The 17,278-nt window shown below is 32.7% G+C and overlaps 1 protein-coding gene and 1 pseudogene across 4 annotated transcripts in view; one reads left to right on the forward strand and one right to left on the reverse strand.

The window, feature by feature from the left end:
* LOC110025032 (meiosis-specific protein PAIR3) overlaps window positions 1-14,164 on the forward strand; it is a 42,076-nt gene extending 27,912 nt beyond the window's left edge. For 2 of the 4 annotated variants that reach the window (XM_020725271.1, XM_020725270.1), the window contains exons 2-11: window positions 2,798-2,853; window positions 3,071-4,774; window positions 4,860-5,001; window positions 11,388-11,501; window positions 11,617-11,677; window positions 11,762-11,911; window positions 12,004-12,062; window positions 12,985-13,119; window positions 13,618-13,709; window positions 13,894-14,164. In XM_020725271.1, the coding sequence (XP_020580930.1) occupies window positions 2,830-2,853; window positions 3,071-4,774; window positions 4,860-5,001; window positions 11,388-11,501; window positions 11,617-11,677; window positions 11,762-11,911; window positions 12,004-12,062; window positions 12,985-13,119; window positions 13,618-13,709; window positions 13,894-13,965 (2,553 nt within the window). In that variant the 5' untranslated portion in view covers window positions 2,798-2,829 and the 3' untranslated portion in view covers window positions 13,966-14,164. Of the gene's footprint in view, window positions 1-2,264; window positions 2,686-2,797; window positions 2,854-3,070; window positions 4,775-4,859; window positions 5,002-11,387; window positions 11,502-11,616; window positions 11,678-11,761; window positions 11,912-12,003; window positions 12,063-12,984; window positions 13,120-13,617; window positions 13,710-13,893 lie in introns of those variants that run through there. The other 2 variants (XM_020725269.1, XM_020725272.1) reach the window with 2 other exon arrangements.
* Window positions 14,165-15,315: 1,151 nt separating this feature from the next.
* On the reverse strand, window positions 15,316-16,951 carry LOC110025044 (annotated as a pseudogene).
* Window positions 16,952-17,278: the final 327 nt, after the last annotated feature.

Raw genomic sequence — 17,278 nt, forward strand, 5'->3', positions numbered from 1 at the left:
AGACTTGATTTACAACCGCTACGGCGGCGTTTTCAAAAACGCCGCCGCACATTTAAGCTGTCCCAAATGGGGCCTTAATAAATAAAATTTATATATAAATATTTAGTTAATTATGTTGTTACTTTTATTTTATTATGCTTAACTAACAATTATTTATTTTAATTAATTTTATTTTTACTAGATAATGATTAATGAGATTATCATTAAATTAAAATTCTTCTTAATTTAATTTAAGTTTGTTTTTATTAGTTTAATTGGTTAATAATTAATGATTAATTAATATATTATCTTAATCTAATTATAATTGAATAAATTTAATTACAAATGATATAGAATTGATAATTGACTAATTTATGATTAATCAATGGTAAGAAAAGTAATAATTAATCTTTATTGTTTAGTAAAATTGTAATTAATAATTAATTAGCTTAATAAATAATTAATTAAGGATTAATGATTGAATATTGAAATACTTACAATGTTAATTAGTTTAATAAAATTCTTATAACTAATTAGCTTAGTAAATAGTTAAGTAATGAAAACATACATAGAAATAATAAAAAATGAAATTAAATTGAGCTTACTACTTTTATCATTATTTTGTAATGTTATATTTATTTTTGAACTAACATATTTAAATTCTGAAATAAATTGTCAACATGTTCAAAAGATTTAGCTCGATTTAATATCTTTCATGCCAAATTATTTTAAAGTTTTCACTGCATCTAGATTTATTAAATTTGGATTTATAGGATTTATTAAATCCTTCTCAAGTTAAATAATACTTGTAGCCAAACAGCCCCTTGGAGCCGTATTCAAGATCCTTGATTGCAATAGAATTGAAGTCAGGTGGAAGCTATTCATTACTGCAATCTGGGAGAAAACAAGGGCTACAAAAGAAAAAAAAAATACAAAAAGTGCTGCATCTGTAGTTAACAATTGCTATAAACCCATGGGCTAGAGCTGCATAGATTTTGCGTCCTTTTGCCCAACTTGAAAACCTTTTGCTTTCGACAAATTGAACATTTGATATTCTTAAAGTATGTTTGGGTATAATTGTTATACTTCTACAAATTGATACTTAAATCATCATAAATTAGCTTATCAACTGATGGGGAAAAAAAAAGAAAAGAAAGAAAAAAAAAGAAGAAAAGGAAAAAAGTAACCTATAATTCCCACCATTTGTAGTGGATTAAATTCATGCATACAAGACAACTTTCAGAATAAATGCAATAAATTTGTTGGGTAATGTGCTACATGTGAATTCGGGAGAAAATGAAAAGAAATTTTCACAACATTGGTTGCAGGTTCATAAAATATAGTCAAATTAAATATATTGAAGTTTTAATCCTGCTAGAAGTTCTCCAATATTTCACTTCAATAGTATTTATCCAAATGTCTTTTACGGTTTCATATGACCAGTGGGGTCGGCTACACGAATTCTTTTCTCCATTGCATCCTATTGCGTGCCATAATTTTATTTAATTCTAACAAATTAAGATCATTTTTTAAACAACGTACCCAAGTCTTTTGAGGTCTAGTTCTACCTTTCTTAATATAAGTCGAATCTAAAACATCTACTCTCTTAACCTGATCATCCAATGATCGCCGTTTAATGTGACCAAGCTATCTAAGACGATTCTCTCTAATCTTGCTACCACCAATCCTTTCACAAATATATTCATTTTGTATTTTGTCTCTAAGAGTCAAGCCACTCATCCACCTAAGCATTCTCATCTCAGTACCTTTTAACTTAATTTTATGTTTCTCTTTTATATACCAACATTGTGCGTCATAAAGCATTGCAGGTCTGACTACCATCAAAAGAGCCACTCCTCATCTTTGCAGTAGCTGATTGTATTTGCCATCAGTCATTGTTTTTTATAGTGGAATCTGTCACTGTCTCCAACTTTGTATGCGGAGAAATCCTTGATAAATCAACTTTTTAAACTCTAAAATATTTAATCTGTATGGCCACGAATATGGACGCATTTCAAGGGACCATGAAAACCTGTGTACTTTATTTTTCTTATCGTCTTCGTTTGATTATTGTTTGAATTTTTATTATTATCCTAACACAAGTTGTCGATATGTTTAGCTTATTAAGTAGATGATCTTGTAAGATGAGCCAAACTTGAGCTTATCATTGAGTCGAATGTGCACTGCTGAGCCAGATGGATAACTTTAGAGAAATTCAATCAAAGTTTAATTGATTTTTCAATCTGGAAATATTTCTGTATTTTACTGTTTTAACATTATGTCAGTGCTAAGCTATTTCATTTAGCTTTTTGCGCCAGATTATCTAACTTCTAAGTCAGTTTTTCATGCTTTAACACCAAAACGGATCAAAAATATCAGTTGAAGGTGTAGAAAACTGACTAGCATTTAAGGAACTGTAGTTATAAATTTATTGTCCTGCTGTAAGCGAGCAGCTTGGAAACCAGAGAAACATTTTGTGCAATTCTTGTACTCTAAAGCAATTGGAGGCCGACTGTACGTCAAAATTTACTTAAATGGGTTTATACCCCCAAGTAGGAAAAAATAAACATATTTAGTTCAGTGGGATTGAGCAGGCATTTTTATTTGGTTTTCTTAAGCTACAAATGCTGCGTGTTGTTATTGGCCTGGGTGTAAAGGAAACTAGGAGTCTTGGTAATTTACTTTGGCTGCTACCTCCTCTTTCAGGTTGGCCTCTTTTTTACTACGTCTGAATAAAATGCTTCTTGCTATGTGAGCTAATTTTGATTATTACTCCGTTCTGTTTCTCGCTCCTCTTACTATTTGTTCATTTTTCCAGGTTCTTACCGTTTGAGTGGGACCTGCTTAACCATGTTGGAGAGTAGTTCACAGAAGGTGCAGCATCTAACTGGTTCCTACATTCGTTTTAAACATCCGGTGGCATTTTTTATTACATATTTCCAGATTTGTTTTTTTTTGTTTGTCTTTCTCTCTTTTTTTATATAACTGAATCTCTTTCCATCCCTTGTTTGAGATTTTTAATAACATCAAATCTTGGGATGTGTAGAATTTAGCCACATTTCTTATTTGAAATGGCAAGTGATGTTTGTAGGTCGGTCCTAGTGATTGTCGTAGCCTTGGTAGTAACCAGCCTCAATCTGGTCGATCTGCAAAGGTTTCAATTGGAATCACGGTTGAGAAATCCCCAACAGTGCAATCTGGCGTGGGAAAAGAAGATGCTCCTGTGCAGTCTGCAGAGATTCATTCATCATGCATAGGAAGGGTTGTAGGTAATCAAAGCCGACTGCGTCGTGAAGCAAACTTGGAAAAAAAAAGAGTGGAACTTGAGGGACAAAAGAACTCGAATTGCTTACCATTAAGGTCCTCATGCTGCAGGACATCAATCGCAGATGCAAGCAAATGTTATGTGAAGCAGTCACCAGTGCTTCCTTCTGTTGATTCTGCACACAGAAAAACAGATAGGTTTGCCTATGAGCATGACAGGGAGCGAAGTGGAGATCTCTATGTAGATCAAGGGCCTGCATTCGTCTCAATGAAGAAAACAAACTTATTAGACCAAGAAATCAATGGAGAACAAACAGTAGAACCCTATAAGAACACTACTGATGGCCTTAAAATGAAGCTCTGGGAGATCCTTGGCGGTGCTTCTTCACAAAAAGAGCATAGTATGAATACTATGAAACTTGAGAGCAACGAGAACATTGGCGTGGATTGTAACCAAGGATTGCAGAAGGGGGGAACGGCCAGGCCCAAGCCGAGTTCGGATCCAATTGAGACTGATTCAGACAGCCCTAATCAAACTGTAAGGAGACGTGCTACTCGTTCCATGACAAGAAAAAATATTCCAAATAAAACAGGGAAAAAATTGAATGGCGCTTTTAACAATGGCAAAAAGCCATTGTCATCCGCCTGTTCAGATTTTAAACATAAAGCCGTGGAGAACCTCAAAGGGAGTCATAATGAGAAAGTTTTCTTTTCCTTTAGTAGAGAAGAGAAAAGAATGCAAAACCTGAGTGCACATGCGAAGAGTGAAGCGGACATTGAGCTCAGGAAAATAAGCGGGTCTAGTTCTGATAATAATCCCAATGTGCAAACAAATTTTGAGTGTAATGACAAAGAAGACATTTTTTCCTTTGATGTAGTAGTAGGGAATAAGAGAACGGTAAAAGGTACAAATGCTCAGTTCGAAAGGCCTAACGAGAAGAGAAAGGCTGCCATTGAGAAAAAGACCATTCATCTTCCCACTCTATCCAATTCAAAGAGTAGTCTGCAAAAAAATGAAATGGAAAACTCTTTTTCATCTGCTAAGGTGTTGCCAAGTATGAATGAAGTTGAGGTTTCTCCCTGTACTCCCTGTCCAAGCAAGAAACAATCCATGCAACCAAAAAACGTTCTGAATGATGGCCAAAACTCACAGATGAAAGCACAAAACCTATCTAGTGTTCCATTAATGCCCGAAGCTGTGACTTACGAAAATAATCAAAGCTCTCTACCGGAAAAAGAAAAAAGATTATGGGAACATGTGGAAGCTTCTCCGATGTCAAAGTTCATATTTCAACATGATAAACCTACCTCTTCGCGGGTGACAAGTTCAGCCGACGCATCAGATGATTTACAGAGTCCTACATTAGCAGGCAAAACGACTCCGATTATGCCGAGTAGACCACCCAATGAAATTGCTGGTAGCCCACTACAAAGTAGGAAAATAAATTTTACTTGGAACTTCCATAATTCTGACATCGTGCATAATGACAATCCAATATCTGGCGGTTCAAAAGCAAACACAGAATCATCTGTATCCTTTTTTTCTTTGCACCGACTTCACTTTCACATGAAAATTGTATTCTGCATTTTTGTTCTGCCTTAATTGGCTTCCATAGGATGACACAAGGGAGGCTTACGAATCAAGAGATCTGGAATCTACATTTGTTGATGGAAATGAAACCAAAGAACAGTTATCATTATCACCAAAAACAAGGCATGATTCTGATAGCTTTGGAGCAGACCAGTTAAAGATCAAAGGTTCTGTGCTCTTCTCCATTCTAGCATGATTTTGCTTGTATTACATGATACCATTCCAAAAACAAGGTGTGATTGATTGATGCAGTTGATACAATTTTATGCTTGTACAAAGTTCTAAGGATTAAGACATAATTTGCATCTCATTTCACAATCTCACCATCATGACCAAGTATCTGTTAGGCTTGGCGGGCTTTGTGTAATATTTCTTTTAGTGTCACATAAGTTATCTTTTTAATTTTCAATTTGATTTAACTGTGCTTATTTTAAATATTTGAATATGAATTTTTAAGTAGGTAATTTTCATGATTTTCAAAATTTCTCTTTAAAATCCTAGGGATTTATCTTAAACTTCCCAAAAGTACTGCATGTTGCCATGAAGTGTCATCATTTGAGAAAAAAGTTAAGAGTTTTTCAATTGAATTACATTGTGAGTTTCAATTCATCGTCATCCACCACAAGATTTTTCCATAACCTAGGAGTCAGCTCTGTTAATAAGAAGACCACTTACATGCTTATTCATCTCTTGCAAAATACGAATTTTATGCAGTAGTTTTTTTCTAGATAGGTTTACTGGCTACTATTTGGTGGCTTGCATGTTAATTGATAAGGTCAGCCCACTAGAGACATTATGGTTGCATTGTTTTTCTTGTAATTGTATATACCACAATTTTGCTTAGTACCCGGATAATCCGTTAATTATTTTTTTTATGGTCTCTCCCTTTAGTTTTTTTAGAAAGATTTTCTCATGTAGAAAAAGAAAGCATAATATCATGAGATGGTATTTTGGAGAGCCCAGCTACTCTTATTAGTATCATACATGTTTATTTACATTTATTGTGGCATATGATATAACAAGCTGCCTCTTGTTTGCATTCTATTACTTAATCGTCAAACATTGCAGAAACAACAATTTTCATGTTCTTAAAAATTGTATAAGCAGCCATATGGCATAATCTGTTCAAGGGAAATAGAAACAAAACAATATTCACTCAGCTTCACAGCCTATGAAATCCTTGTTTCTCATATTGCCTTTTACCAGTTGGGAAAGACTAGAATTGATGGACATAATGAGTAAAAGAAGAATAAATACTAGTAGTTTACATGAAATCAAATTTAAAAGGAAAAATACTAGGATGTTGAAAGAGTTGTAGGTTATTCTTTGTTGGAAAATTTAACAAAAGAATGAGATTGCGATGGCAACAAATATAGAGTTTCATATAGTATTACTGGGATGAACCAACTTACTAATAAGGTGATTGTTGTAATGATAATTGTCAATGGGGATATTATGAATGTGATCCGCATTTATGAGTAGATAAACCTTCTATCTGAGCAAAATATTAGAGATTTGATGATGTCATTTAAGAGCTTCAAAACTCCTATCAAATTTATCGTGTGCTACATTAGCTCCCTCTTGACACCGCTCGGCTCTTTTATGAAGATTGAAAAGTGATGTTTTGGTTCACACAATTGTGAGGAACTTGAACCATCAAACTAAAAAACTACTTTGCAGCATAGTGTTTCCCAAAATGTCAGATCTGTTCAATCCAAGTAAAAAATATAGCAGAAAGTTCAAAGTCACATTCACATTAGTGCTATAAGTATTTTTTTACCAAAGATTGGGTTATTCCAAATTCTTTTGGGAATAGAATTTAGAATTCATTTACATAAAAAGAGTTCTTCTTATCAAAGAAAATATTTTATTGATATTTTTTAGGAAACTAGTATTCTAGGTTACAATTTTGTTGACATTTTTATTTACTCTTATAATGTTGTAAACAAAGAGGAATTTCTGATTATACCTCTCACCATCACAAATTGATTTATAAATTATCAACTTTATTATCAACTATTAAAATATCTCTTTTGATGTGGGAGTTTTACTCAAAACCAAACTATTAGGATGATATTTTGCATATCCTTTAGTATATCAAAAAGTTAAAATAGAAAGGACTATTACATAGGATCAGTTGTATGATGTATGTAACAATGGCAATCACCTGATATCCAAGATAGGTGGTGAAATTTTAAAGTTAAACAATTGTTAACCTTTCAAGCTAGGTAGTTGCTAAAGGAAAACAATTGAAATTCTAAGTAAGTCGAACCTAATATGGAATGGGATAGTTTATTCCATTATGAAGTTTTTATAGATGTTTTATAGAGTCAAGAAATGGACTCTATGTTGGTAAAAAGACTTGAGGGGGAAATGCAAAGGTACAAAATATTATTAATAAAAATAATATATGTTGAATTTTTGCTCCAGTCAAAACAAAAAATTTAAGGCATGCATATCGAGCCTTATGTTTTGTTGAATCTGTTTACTTGTGACTTTCAGATAACAGAGAATTTAAAGCACACAGATCGATGCTCTATACTGTTAGATTTGTCTCTCTATGACCCTCAAATTTAAATCTGAATGTTTTATTAAAGGACCACCAACAACAATTTTTTTTCTTTTTTATTTTGGTTTTATTCCTAGTTTTTAATGCCTATGAGAGATGTATATATATATTTTCTCTTGTACAAAGAAAATAGAAGATTTTTGGGAGTTCTTTCATTGTTTTATTTTCAACATGGTATCAAAGTAAGGTTAGGATGTTCCTTGTAGTCTTTTGGTCTCATTCTCTAAGGTTAGGGTTTTCATTTCTAACCTTTGTTCTTATTTTCTAAGGCTAGGGTTTCTACTTCCAAATATTGTTTTTATTCTCTAATCTTAGGATTTTTATTTCAAACATTTGTTCTTATTCTCTAAGGTAAGGGTTTTCACTTCCAACCTTATCTCTCTTGTTGAATTCTTCTTCTATTCAATATGTCCGGATTCTTTGACTTCTCCTCAAAAGAATCGACCTGATTAACAATGAAAATTAGACCAAAGTAAAACATCAAGTATTTCAAGCATATTTTCGCTTGAACAGATAAAATTATCTTAAATAGTCCCAAATTCTGAAGACATTTCTAAAGAAAAAGGGAAAGATCCCACATTTTGTAGATTTGCTTCTGATATAGTTGTTACTTTAGGAAGAAATCGATTCCATAATCATTACAGTCTTAAAACACCATGCTGCAGAAAATCAGTGGTTATTTTTTTCTCCCAATAGAAATATGTTATGGACCTACTGAAAGAAATCAAGATGACAGTTTGAATTAATTTTAAGAGAGCTTATATAGATACATGATAATATCAAAGAAAATAAACTAGCATATATATTCACTAAAGGATTCTATAGCCCAACATTTAAAAAATATCATAAGCAAACTTGGACCGGTAAATCTCTACCATACAGTTTGAGGGGGAGTGTCAAACATAGTAAATAACTTAAGACACACAAATTAGGACTTTGTGTTGTTGGATTTATTTACTTATGACTCTCAGATAGCAAAGAATTTATGGCACACAGATCCAAACTCCGTATTATTAGATTCGTCTTTCTATGACCCTCGTATTGTAATCCATGTTCTTTCTTAAAGGATCACAAACTCTTATTTATTTTTCTCTCATATTTTGATTTTATTACTATTTTGTCATGCTTATGGGATATTTTTATATATCTCCCCTCTTATACGAAGAAAATAGAAGAATTTTGAGAGTTTGTTCATTGTTTTATTTTCTACAACAAACATTTAAGTGATGCCAAACAATGAAAGCTATTAAGTCTCATAATAATTATTAAAAGATATAAGTATTCTGAAATCAGTATAACGAGCAATGCAAAAGTTATAGTTTTGAATGATATTAATAATGAGTTTAGTATTATGGATGGAGATAAATAGTTCAGGCAAGATATAAGAGATCTGGAGACTTTAGTTAAATTAGATACTTTAGAAGTGAAGATACTAACATCATAGTTAAAGATGTAGAAATTAAAAAATGGTGAGATTACTAGTTTGATAAATTATTAGTTAAGATTTTTAACAATGAAATCAGGAAGATTTACATACATACCACATGATTTTTATGTATTTACTTATCTAAGACATAAACTTTTATTTTTACCTTTAAATCAATTTATCTAAGATTGAAAAGATACATGTCACTTTTAAAGTTAGTAATAGATAATTTTAATGTGGTATGAATGATTTAAGTATTGTAGATGTAAAAATCAATGTTTAGGTGTTAGATATGTAGACACATCAGAATTGTGTGGTCTATATGCAACTGCCCCAAGAAATTTTTTTAATAATCACATCTTTCTAATATAATTTAGATGTTGTAGCTTGATTCAAAAAGGTGAAGCAGATGTAGCTCTAAAGATATTTAAAAATAAGGATTTAGATTTATATTACATAATGAGATTTTGGAGAGTTAAATGGGATATTAAATAATTTGGTTATCAAATATTTTTAAAAAAAATTTGAACATTAAAAAGATGTAGAATGATTGGAGGGGCATTTTGGCACCAACATGCACAAATAAAGGACATGTTAAGATTGTGTAAACTAAGGAATCAATCTATGAACATATACTATCAGAGAAACTAATGCTACATAGTTGTGACAAATTACAATAAATTTTAAGAATAAATTTGGTTTCACACTAGGGAGATGTATGAAAATGATTGTGTTAAGACAATTAATGATAAAGTATATAGAGTAAAAAATGATCTCCATATGTTTTTTTTTTTATCTTGAGAAGATATATGCTATAGTATCATAAGAATTGATTTAGTGCACATTAGGGCCAAAATGTTTGTAAATGGTATATTTAAAATTATTAAAGATACATATTATGTAACACTTAGTGCTAATCAAAGTAGCTGTGGAGTGGCCTTAGAGTTTTGAATTATAGTAACTCCACATCAAAGTCAACATTGAGTCCATATGTTTTTCTTAAGTTCTAGAAATGTTCCTAAATGCCATTCAAAATGAGATCCCTTAATGTATATTTTTTACAAATGATAAAGTTCTAGAAATGTTCCTAAATGCTAATCGAAATGAGATTCCTTAATGTATATTTTTTACAAATGATAAAGTTCTAGAAACGTTCCTAAAAAAATTATTTAAAAAGATAAATGACAGAATTAATAGAATTAAGGCTCTATATCAAATAGATAATGTTAGTGGATATGATATTAATAATTATCAAATATTGTTTTTTAAAGATGAAGTAATACATAGTTATAATAGGTTTAATTATTTTGGATTTATTATATTGAAGAATGAAAATATGTTTGAGAAAAGAACTTCTAGAGTAAGTTGTATGCTTAAAATTGAGAATTTTTTAAGAATATGATATAATAAATCGACATCATAGAGATTTAAATGTAAATTTTATAAAAAAAATAATTTATTCAACGATATTGTATGGATCCAGTGTTAGATAATAAAAAAGTTATATAATATGAAGTGTGAGGATAGATTTGTGGCAAAATTATTAAGGATAAATTCGGGAATACATGTATTAAATGAATAGTTTGAGCGAAATCTATTTAATATAAAATAATTTAGGGTGATTTGGATATGTATAATGAAATATATATAATGTACCTATTCGATAAGTAAATAAAATTAGTGTCAGGAATAAGAAGGAAAAGTTAAAACCTATGAAATGAAATTGTTCATAATAATTTGTGAATATTATGTTTAATTTCTCAAGAAGCATTGGACAAAAATGAATGAAAATGAGGATTAATATACATAAAGATATTGAAAATCGTGATGCTATACAAGGCTTGCGGTTAGCGGTTAGATTAACTTCTTTGGCACTGGCTTAATAGTCTTTGTCATATGGTATACATCTAATGTTGATATTATGACTCACATGACACTTGCTAAATTCCATTATATCATGAATGAAAAAGGAAGGGCAATTTCCAATCGCCAGGATTACTATTTAGTTTTCATATAATTTTGTTGTTAATGAATTATACAAATTTTAACTGTAGTCAACATAAAAACAATTGTGTTAAGGACTTTGATAGTGCATTAAAAGTTGACAAGTTTTCCAATTTTCTAGGTCTAAAAGATTTTTTTTTCTTTTGTAAACTTACTGAATCCAAATTGTGGATATATATGGCAAAGCGGCTATCAACTATCTCTGAAATCATATACTTGGGTTGGCACCTGACAAGAAATTATGTCTCGCGATATAAAAATTTTAAAGATCACATTACCCTTTGATAGTCTAGCGTAAAAACAAGTTGGAACTTTCATCTTACATTATTTTTATCCATTTTGTGCCTTCTATTCTTCACAAACGTCATGCTGTAGTTTATGTGAGGATGGCATGACTTCTCTGAAGGCTTGTTGCTTGTCGAGTTTTGTTGATAAAAGCATAATGGATGCAGTTACTCACGATGCTAAAGTTGATATTGATCACTATTGACCTATGCTCTTTTTTGTTATTTAAAGAATCAGCCATGCAACTAAGATAGTGAATTTTATGGCAGGATTTATACAAACGAGCAAATTGTTTCCAAATGTTGACAACTCCGACGAATTTCCACTCAAGCTTCATAAAAGAAGAAGGGTTCATGGTCCTAAAAATGCCAAATTAAACGAAGGCAACCACTTCACAACCACCAGTTGAACTTTTATATAACTAGTAACCGTATCCACCTATTTGGATATATTCTCTTATCCTTCATGAATTTATTTTATTCTGCATTGAACTCTCAGGAGATGAAACCGATGATTTGTATGAAGCTTCAGAGCAATGTTTCGAGGATAGCTTAGCAAGGTCTTAAAACTTTCATAGACCACTCTTTCTTGGCACCTCGAACTTGTTCATTGCATTATACTTGCCTTTTTGTTTCATGTAAAGGGCAGTGAGCCAGTTGGCTTTGGGATTGAGAAGAATTGATTCTAAGCTACAATTACACACTAACAAGAAATGTTGTGAGATACTGTCAGCTGTGGCAGATAAAATTAAGCAGCAGCTTCAGCATGTTGATTCTAAGATACACGAAGACATGTAAGTTTTGTAATCTGCAAAGATGTTGCAAATTTGTGTTTTTTGAAGCCTTGATAGATGCTGATATTTCTGATATGTAATGCTGATTTTAGGGGAAAATTCAATGGCGCTAGCAAATCCAAAAGGAAACACCTAGAATCTCAGTTTGAAGGTACCTTCTTTCTGTTGGCATTTAACTGTTACTGTCTTAAATTAAGAGGAATGGCAACCCCTTATAACTAAAGGATTTTGTAGTTGGAAATTGTTTGACATAAAGTCCTCATCATCAAGAAAATATGGGCAAACATAACATGATGGCGGGAATAACTAGATGAACCAATTTGTCACTTCTAATGGTGACATGAAATAAGATAATTTTAGGGAGCTATATATAACTGAACTTGGCACCTGTTTTAGTAAGGTGATCTTTAACATTAAATTGGTGTTTACCGTGAAGGAACATTTCATAAACTACTGACCAGTTAAGTTACCAAATAGTCTTCCATGGAGTATTGTAGATGATAGGGATCAATGACAATTATGTATTGTGCAGAATAAGGTTGATGAAAATTTACTATTTGCCCTTGTGATCGGTAAACAAATCAGTCGACAGAAGTTTAATTCTTAGTCTCTTTTGATTGAGTATAACAGACCATAAAGAGGTACTAAAGGTAGATTTATGAGATTAATGAGCATGCAGCGTTAGTATTTCCAACACAGGCTGATCCCAAAAAATGACTGCATGTTTACATGGTGTGCAATTCTTGTTTGATGATGCATTACAAGAAAGCTTAAATTATGTAGCAAATTTAAATTATGTAATAGAATTATTTGTTACTGGCAATGGTACTGTATCTTACTTGCAGTAGTTTCTTGGATTTTCCTCCCTGGTTTAGGGTTTAGGGTTAAACTTTCTTTCCTATAAACTACCAAGTCAAGCTAATTTGTTCGTGATTATTACCATTAATTGACATCTTTCCATTTGAATCGATGATTCCTATTTGTGCACACTAATGTTCTCTTTTGTGGTCGATTTGTGCCTTTGATTCAGTCCTTAAAGCTTAAAAATCTGAGGTCTTCTGCTTTGCTTACAGAGCACCAAGGAAGGCTCAGCTTAATTCATGAGAAGTACAAAGAAGAATTCAATCACCATCTTCTGAACTGCAGCAGCACCCTAAAGGAACTAGAAGCACAAAACATTGAGATTAAAGCAACAGCAGATCGGCAAAGTACGTAAATATCTACTCAATGTATGAAAATGGTGCCAGGAAGAATAAAACTTAGGAAGGCAGTATTGATGGGCATTTGGCTTGTGAGCTTGGGAAATAGCAATCAGGCTCCTTTTCCAAATTGTTTCTTCATTGTAGATACTTCGTTAGTGCAAACTAGATAAAAGTTTTGGATGCAGTTTTCTGTGCAACATCAGACAAGTCTATTCACGGTTAAATTCATCCAGATACGCGTTAAGAGCCGTTGCAAGAAACGTTTTGTAGTTAGATTCAAAGTTTGATTTATAACACCATAAAATTCTTTCATAGATTTATAGGACGACATGCTATTGCAAAGCTTAAACCTTGAATATCGTGAAAGGTAAAATGAACCTAGTTTATCATCTGGCTTCCTTTCCACCACTCACAAGACAGAATCTTTTGTTTCTTGATGCATGTACGGTTTTACTAATAGGTTTTCATATTTTTTGCATTGATTTTTTGGTAATACATGTGCAGAAATATTGCATAGGAAGCTTCTTTTGCAGCTAGAAGAAACAATGAAAGATCAGTTAAATGCAGCTGAAACAAGTATCACAGCAATCAGAAAGGTAAATTTACTCTGCAGTAGCCACATTTTTTCCAGAGATCATATGATGTCCAAAAGGTTCATTACATGATATCTTTTCATTTCTTGGAACATGATAACATGTTATCAAAAATTAACCCGATAAGTGAGCCAAGCAGACATTGGTTTTGTAGGGCACTGATAAAATTTTTGCGTAATCCTGGCAGGATGCTAGAAAAAAGTTGAACAGCTTGAAGTTTGCCTTAAAGGAGTGGCTAAGTGACGGAGCAATCAGCTAAGCAAGCTCTTATGGTCGAAAGTTCTTTCAGTAAAGCCAAAGGCCTGTAAATAAAGGCCTTGGTAAGTCCATGTTCTACATTTTCTATAAAAATATAAATGATAGGGTATGAAAAGCTCAGGATAAGCTTTTTTCTTGTATTTCTCTTAAATATTTGATACGTCCAGACTTAATCCAAGATAACCATATGTTTGTGTGAATTTTCATTTGGACTAACCCATAGGCTATGGATGTGTTTGCTTGATGACAAATCTTGCTAAAATAATGTGGATTTTGATTACATGGTTTGATATCCATGGAGTAGGTTGAAAAGAAAATGAAACAGCAGGCTTAGGCTTGGCTTCGTTTGGTATTTTATATGCTGTTATAGAGCTACGTTGTGTGAATGTGAATGGGATATTATTTTAATTATCTACAACAACTAAATTGTGAACATGACATGGGCACAATGTATTGCTGCCATTATGATCTTCACAGCGAAAAAAAAAAAAAAAAAAACCCCTTCATATATTCAATCCAACGCAAAAAGGAATTGCTCTGGGTGGTGGCCAAAATTGACAGGCATGGTTAAAGACTTCTAATTGTAATTCGAAAGAATCAATTCACTTATACTCCTATTTACTTAAAAGTTTGGCATTTCGTAACTTCTGTTTTTGTTATATGGAGAAAAAATGACGGCATGATTGCCGCCTAATTGAAGTGTTTTATCTCAATTTTATGTTCAGCGAGTACATGACAAATGAAATAAATAAAAGCATAAATATTTAAATCATACACTCCTAATATTATTTTCCTGAAAGCTAGCATTTCAAAAAAGCCAAACGTCCTAAAGACAGTTTCACTGAGTTATTTTTATTATAAACTAATCAAAATAAGCACAACATAAGTAAAGTTCAACACCCGGTTTATTAGCTGCTAGCTGGCCTCAAAAGGAAAATACAGCTGATGCCAAGAAAACAGAAGTATATATATATAATTTTTACCAAAAATTGAAATTCATAATAAAAAGTTGAGCCATAATTTTTCATGTTTATCAAAATTTCAGTAACTAATCTTAGGATGTGCAAATATTAATAAAAAAAGAACTAGATGTGAGTTTAGTAAGTAAAGGAAACTTGAGTATTTTATGGCTCAATATTCCAAATATAGTGATTCTGATCCGAACAATATTGCCAATAGGATATATTATTAAACGATTATTCTTAGACATATAACGCTACAAAATAAGCAGTGGAAGCATGTTGATATTTCTTTAAATCTTTAAAAATGGAAAAGAAAAAGCAAAAATAAGTAGTAAAAAAAAACAACGACTTGCAAAACATACCCAAAGGTTTCATTCTTATTTCTCTTTTAGTTGCGGTTATAGGATTTCCATCTTTCTCACTCATTGAAAAAGCATTATTCTATGTCTCCTAGGTTGCTAAATCTTGATTTTGAACTTGTAAAGGTTGCTAAAACTTGTAAGTTTTAAGATCCTGAAGGACTAGAGATCCTAAATTCTGAAAACGCCAGAATTATTTTATCAGACAAATGTAGTGAAGAAATATTTATTGGAACCATGAGGACTCAATCCATCTGTATGCCCAGAATTTGTACTCGAGCTCCGATTCCGTCCCCTATGCCAACTCAATGGCTTTCTCCTTTCAGGTAAAAAGCTCGCCCCCCTTTCCCAACTTTCCAGAGAGCTAAACTTTCATAATTCTCTACACCATCATCTCAAAGAGCACCTCAGCTTTGCATCCGATAGTGCTCTATAAATCAAATCATTTGGCAGGAAGCCAGCAACCTGCATCTCGTCAAGCAGGACCTCAGCTTCCATACTCTTTCTCTCCTTGCTGAGAAGCCTGATGGTTTGACTGTAGCTTGAGATTTTTGGAACCATTCCATTCTCTGTCATTTCCCTTAGCAACTTAAGAGCTCTAAAGGTGCTTCCTTGACTACAATATCCATAAATAAAAGTATCATAGATCACATTGCTTGGCTTCACTTGCATGTTAGCAATTGACCGAAACAAATTCATGGCATCCTACATACTCCCTTCACACAGAGGCTGCGTAAGAGTAAACCAAATGTATAAACATCGCCCCGCAGACCAAAGCGCTCCATTGGGCCATAAATCTCAAAGGCCATCTCCATGTCTCCATTCCAGGCAAAGACATCTATGAGGATAGTGTATGTTGCTCGGGTGGGATTTAAACCCCTCCGCCATTTCCTTGTAAGCAGAGGCAACTCCAACCAAATTAACAGATCGTGACAATCCAACAATGAGGGCATTGTAAGTGATGACAGTTGGAGAAGATCCGTTCGCCTTCATTTTATCTAAAAGCTTCTTCGCAGCCGGCATCCTAACCTCTTAGCAAAAAAACTTTATATAAAGCTTGAAGGTAAAGCTGCTATGCCTTTTTCCCTCCTTCCTCATCTTTCCCAACAAATCTTCAGCATCTTTCAACCTACTCTACCTGCAAAGTCCGCCAATCAAAATATTGTAGCTGACACAACATTAGGTGCAAACCCATTTTGGCACATTTCGTCAAACAGGTTGAATGCAGGCTCCAGATTGCAATCTTCGCAAAACTCTGCCATCAAAGAATTGTAGGTGAAGAGATTGGGAACAACTGCGGCGCATCTCATATCATCATAAAGCCGCATTCCCTCCTTCCTAAAACCTTTTTTTCATCATTGCAGTGTAAGAAAATTCATTCGGAGCTAGACCCATCTCTCTCATTCTACCAAATAACTGCCTTGCGTCCTCCAAACTAACATTTTTGCAGTGACAGTCCATTAAAATTGTGAACATGACAAGATCAGGCGCCCCGCCGCGGCGCTCGAAGAGGGTTCGAATTCGGAGAGCCTCAACGAGTTGACCAGCAGCGCATACACTTTCCTGTATACAAATGAATGATGATGGATATAGAAAATCTATGCGACATGGGTTGGTCAGTTGATCTTAACTTGCTTCTCTCTTGGATTGGGTGTTTGATTCTGGGTTACGACCAAATGTACACACTTTTTGCCAGTTTTTAATATCATATTAAGCTGCTATGGATGCATTGTTGCTCTTTCACTAAGAGCTTCTTATTTCTAAAATTAATGCTTCTTTTATTATTATTTTATATTGCTTATAAATGATATTTATAATAATAATAATAATAATAATATTTTAATAATATTATTATTATTTAATTAAGTAATAATAATTATAATTTTAACTGTAGCATTTTTGTAATATTTATGAAAAATGTTCATGTTTGGTGTAGTTTCAGTAAATTAAGTGTACATTTGGATTATGCCAGTAAAAATCTTGAAGAATTCTA

This window comes from Phalaenopsis equestris, unplaced genomic scaffold (assembly GCF_001263595.1).
Source record: "Phalaenopsis equestris unplaced genomic scaffold, ASM126359v1 Scaffold000287, whole genome shotgun sequence".
NCBI classification, from domain to species: Eukaryota; Viridiplantae; Streptophyta; class Magnoliopsida; order Asparagales; family Orchidaceae; genus Phalaenopsis; species Phalaenopsis equestris.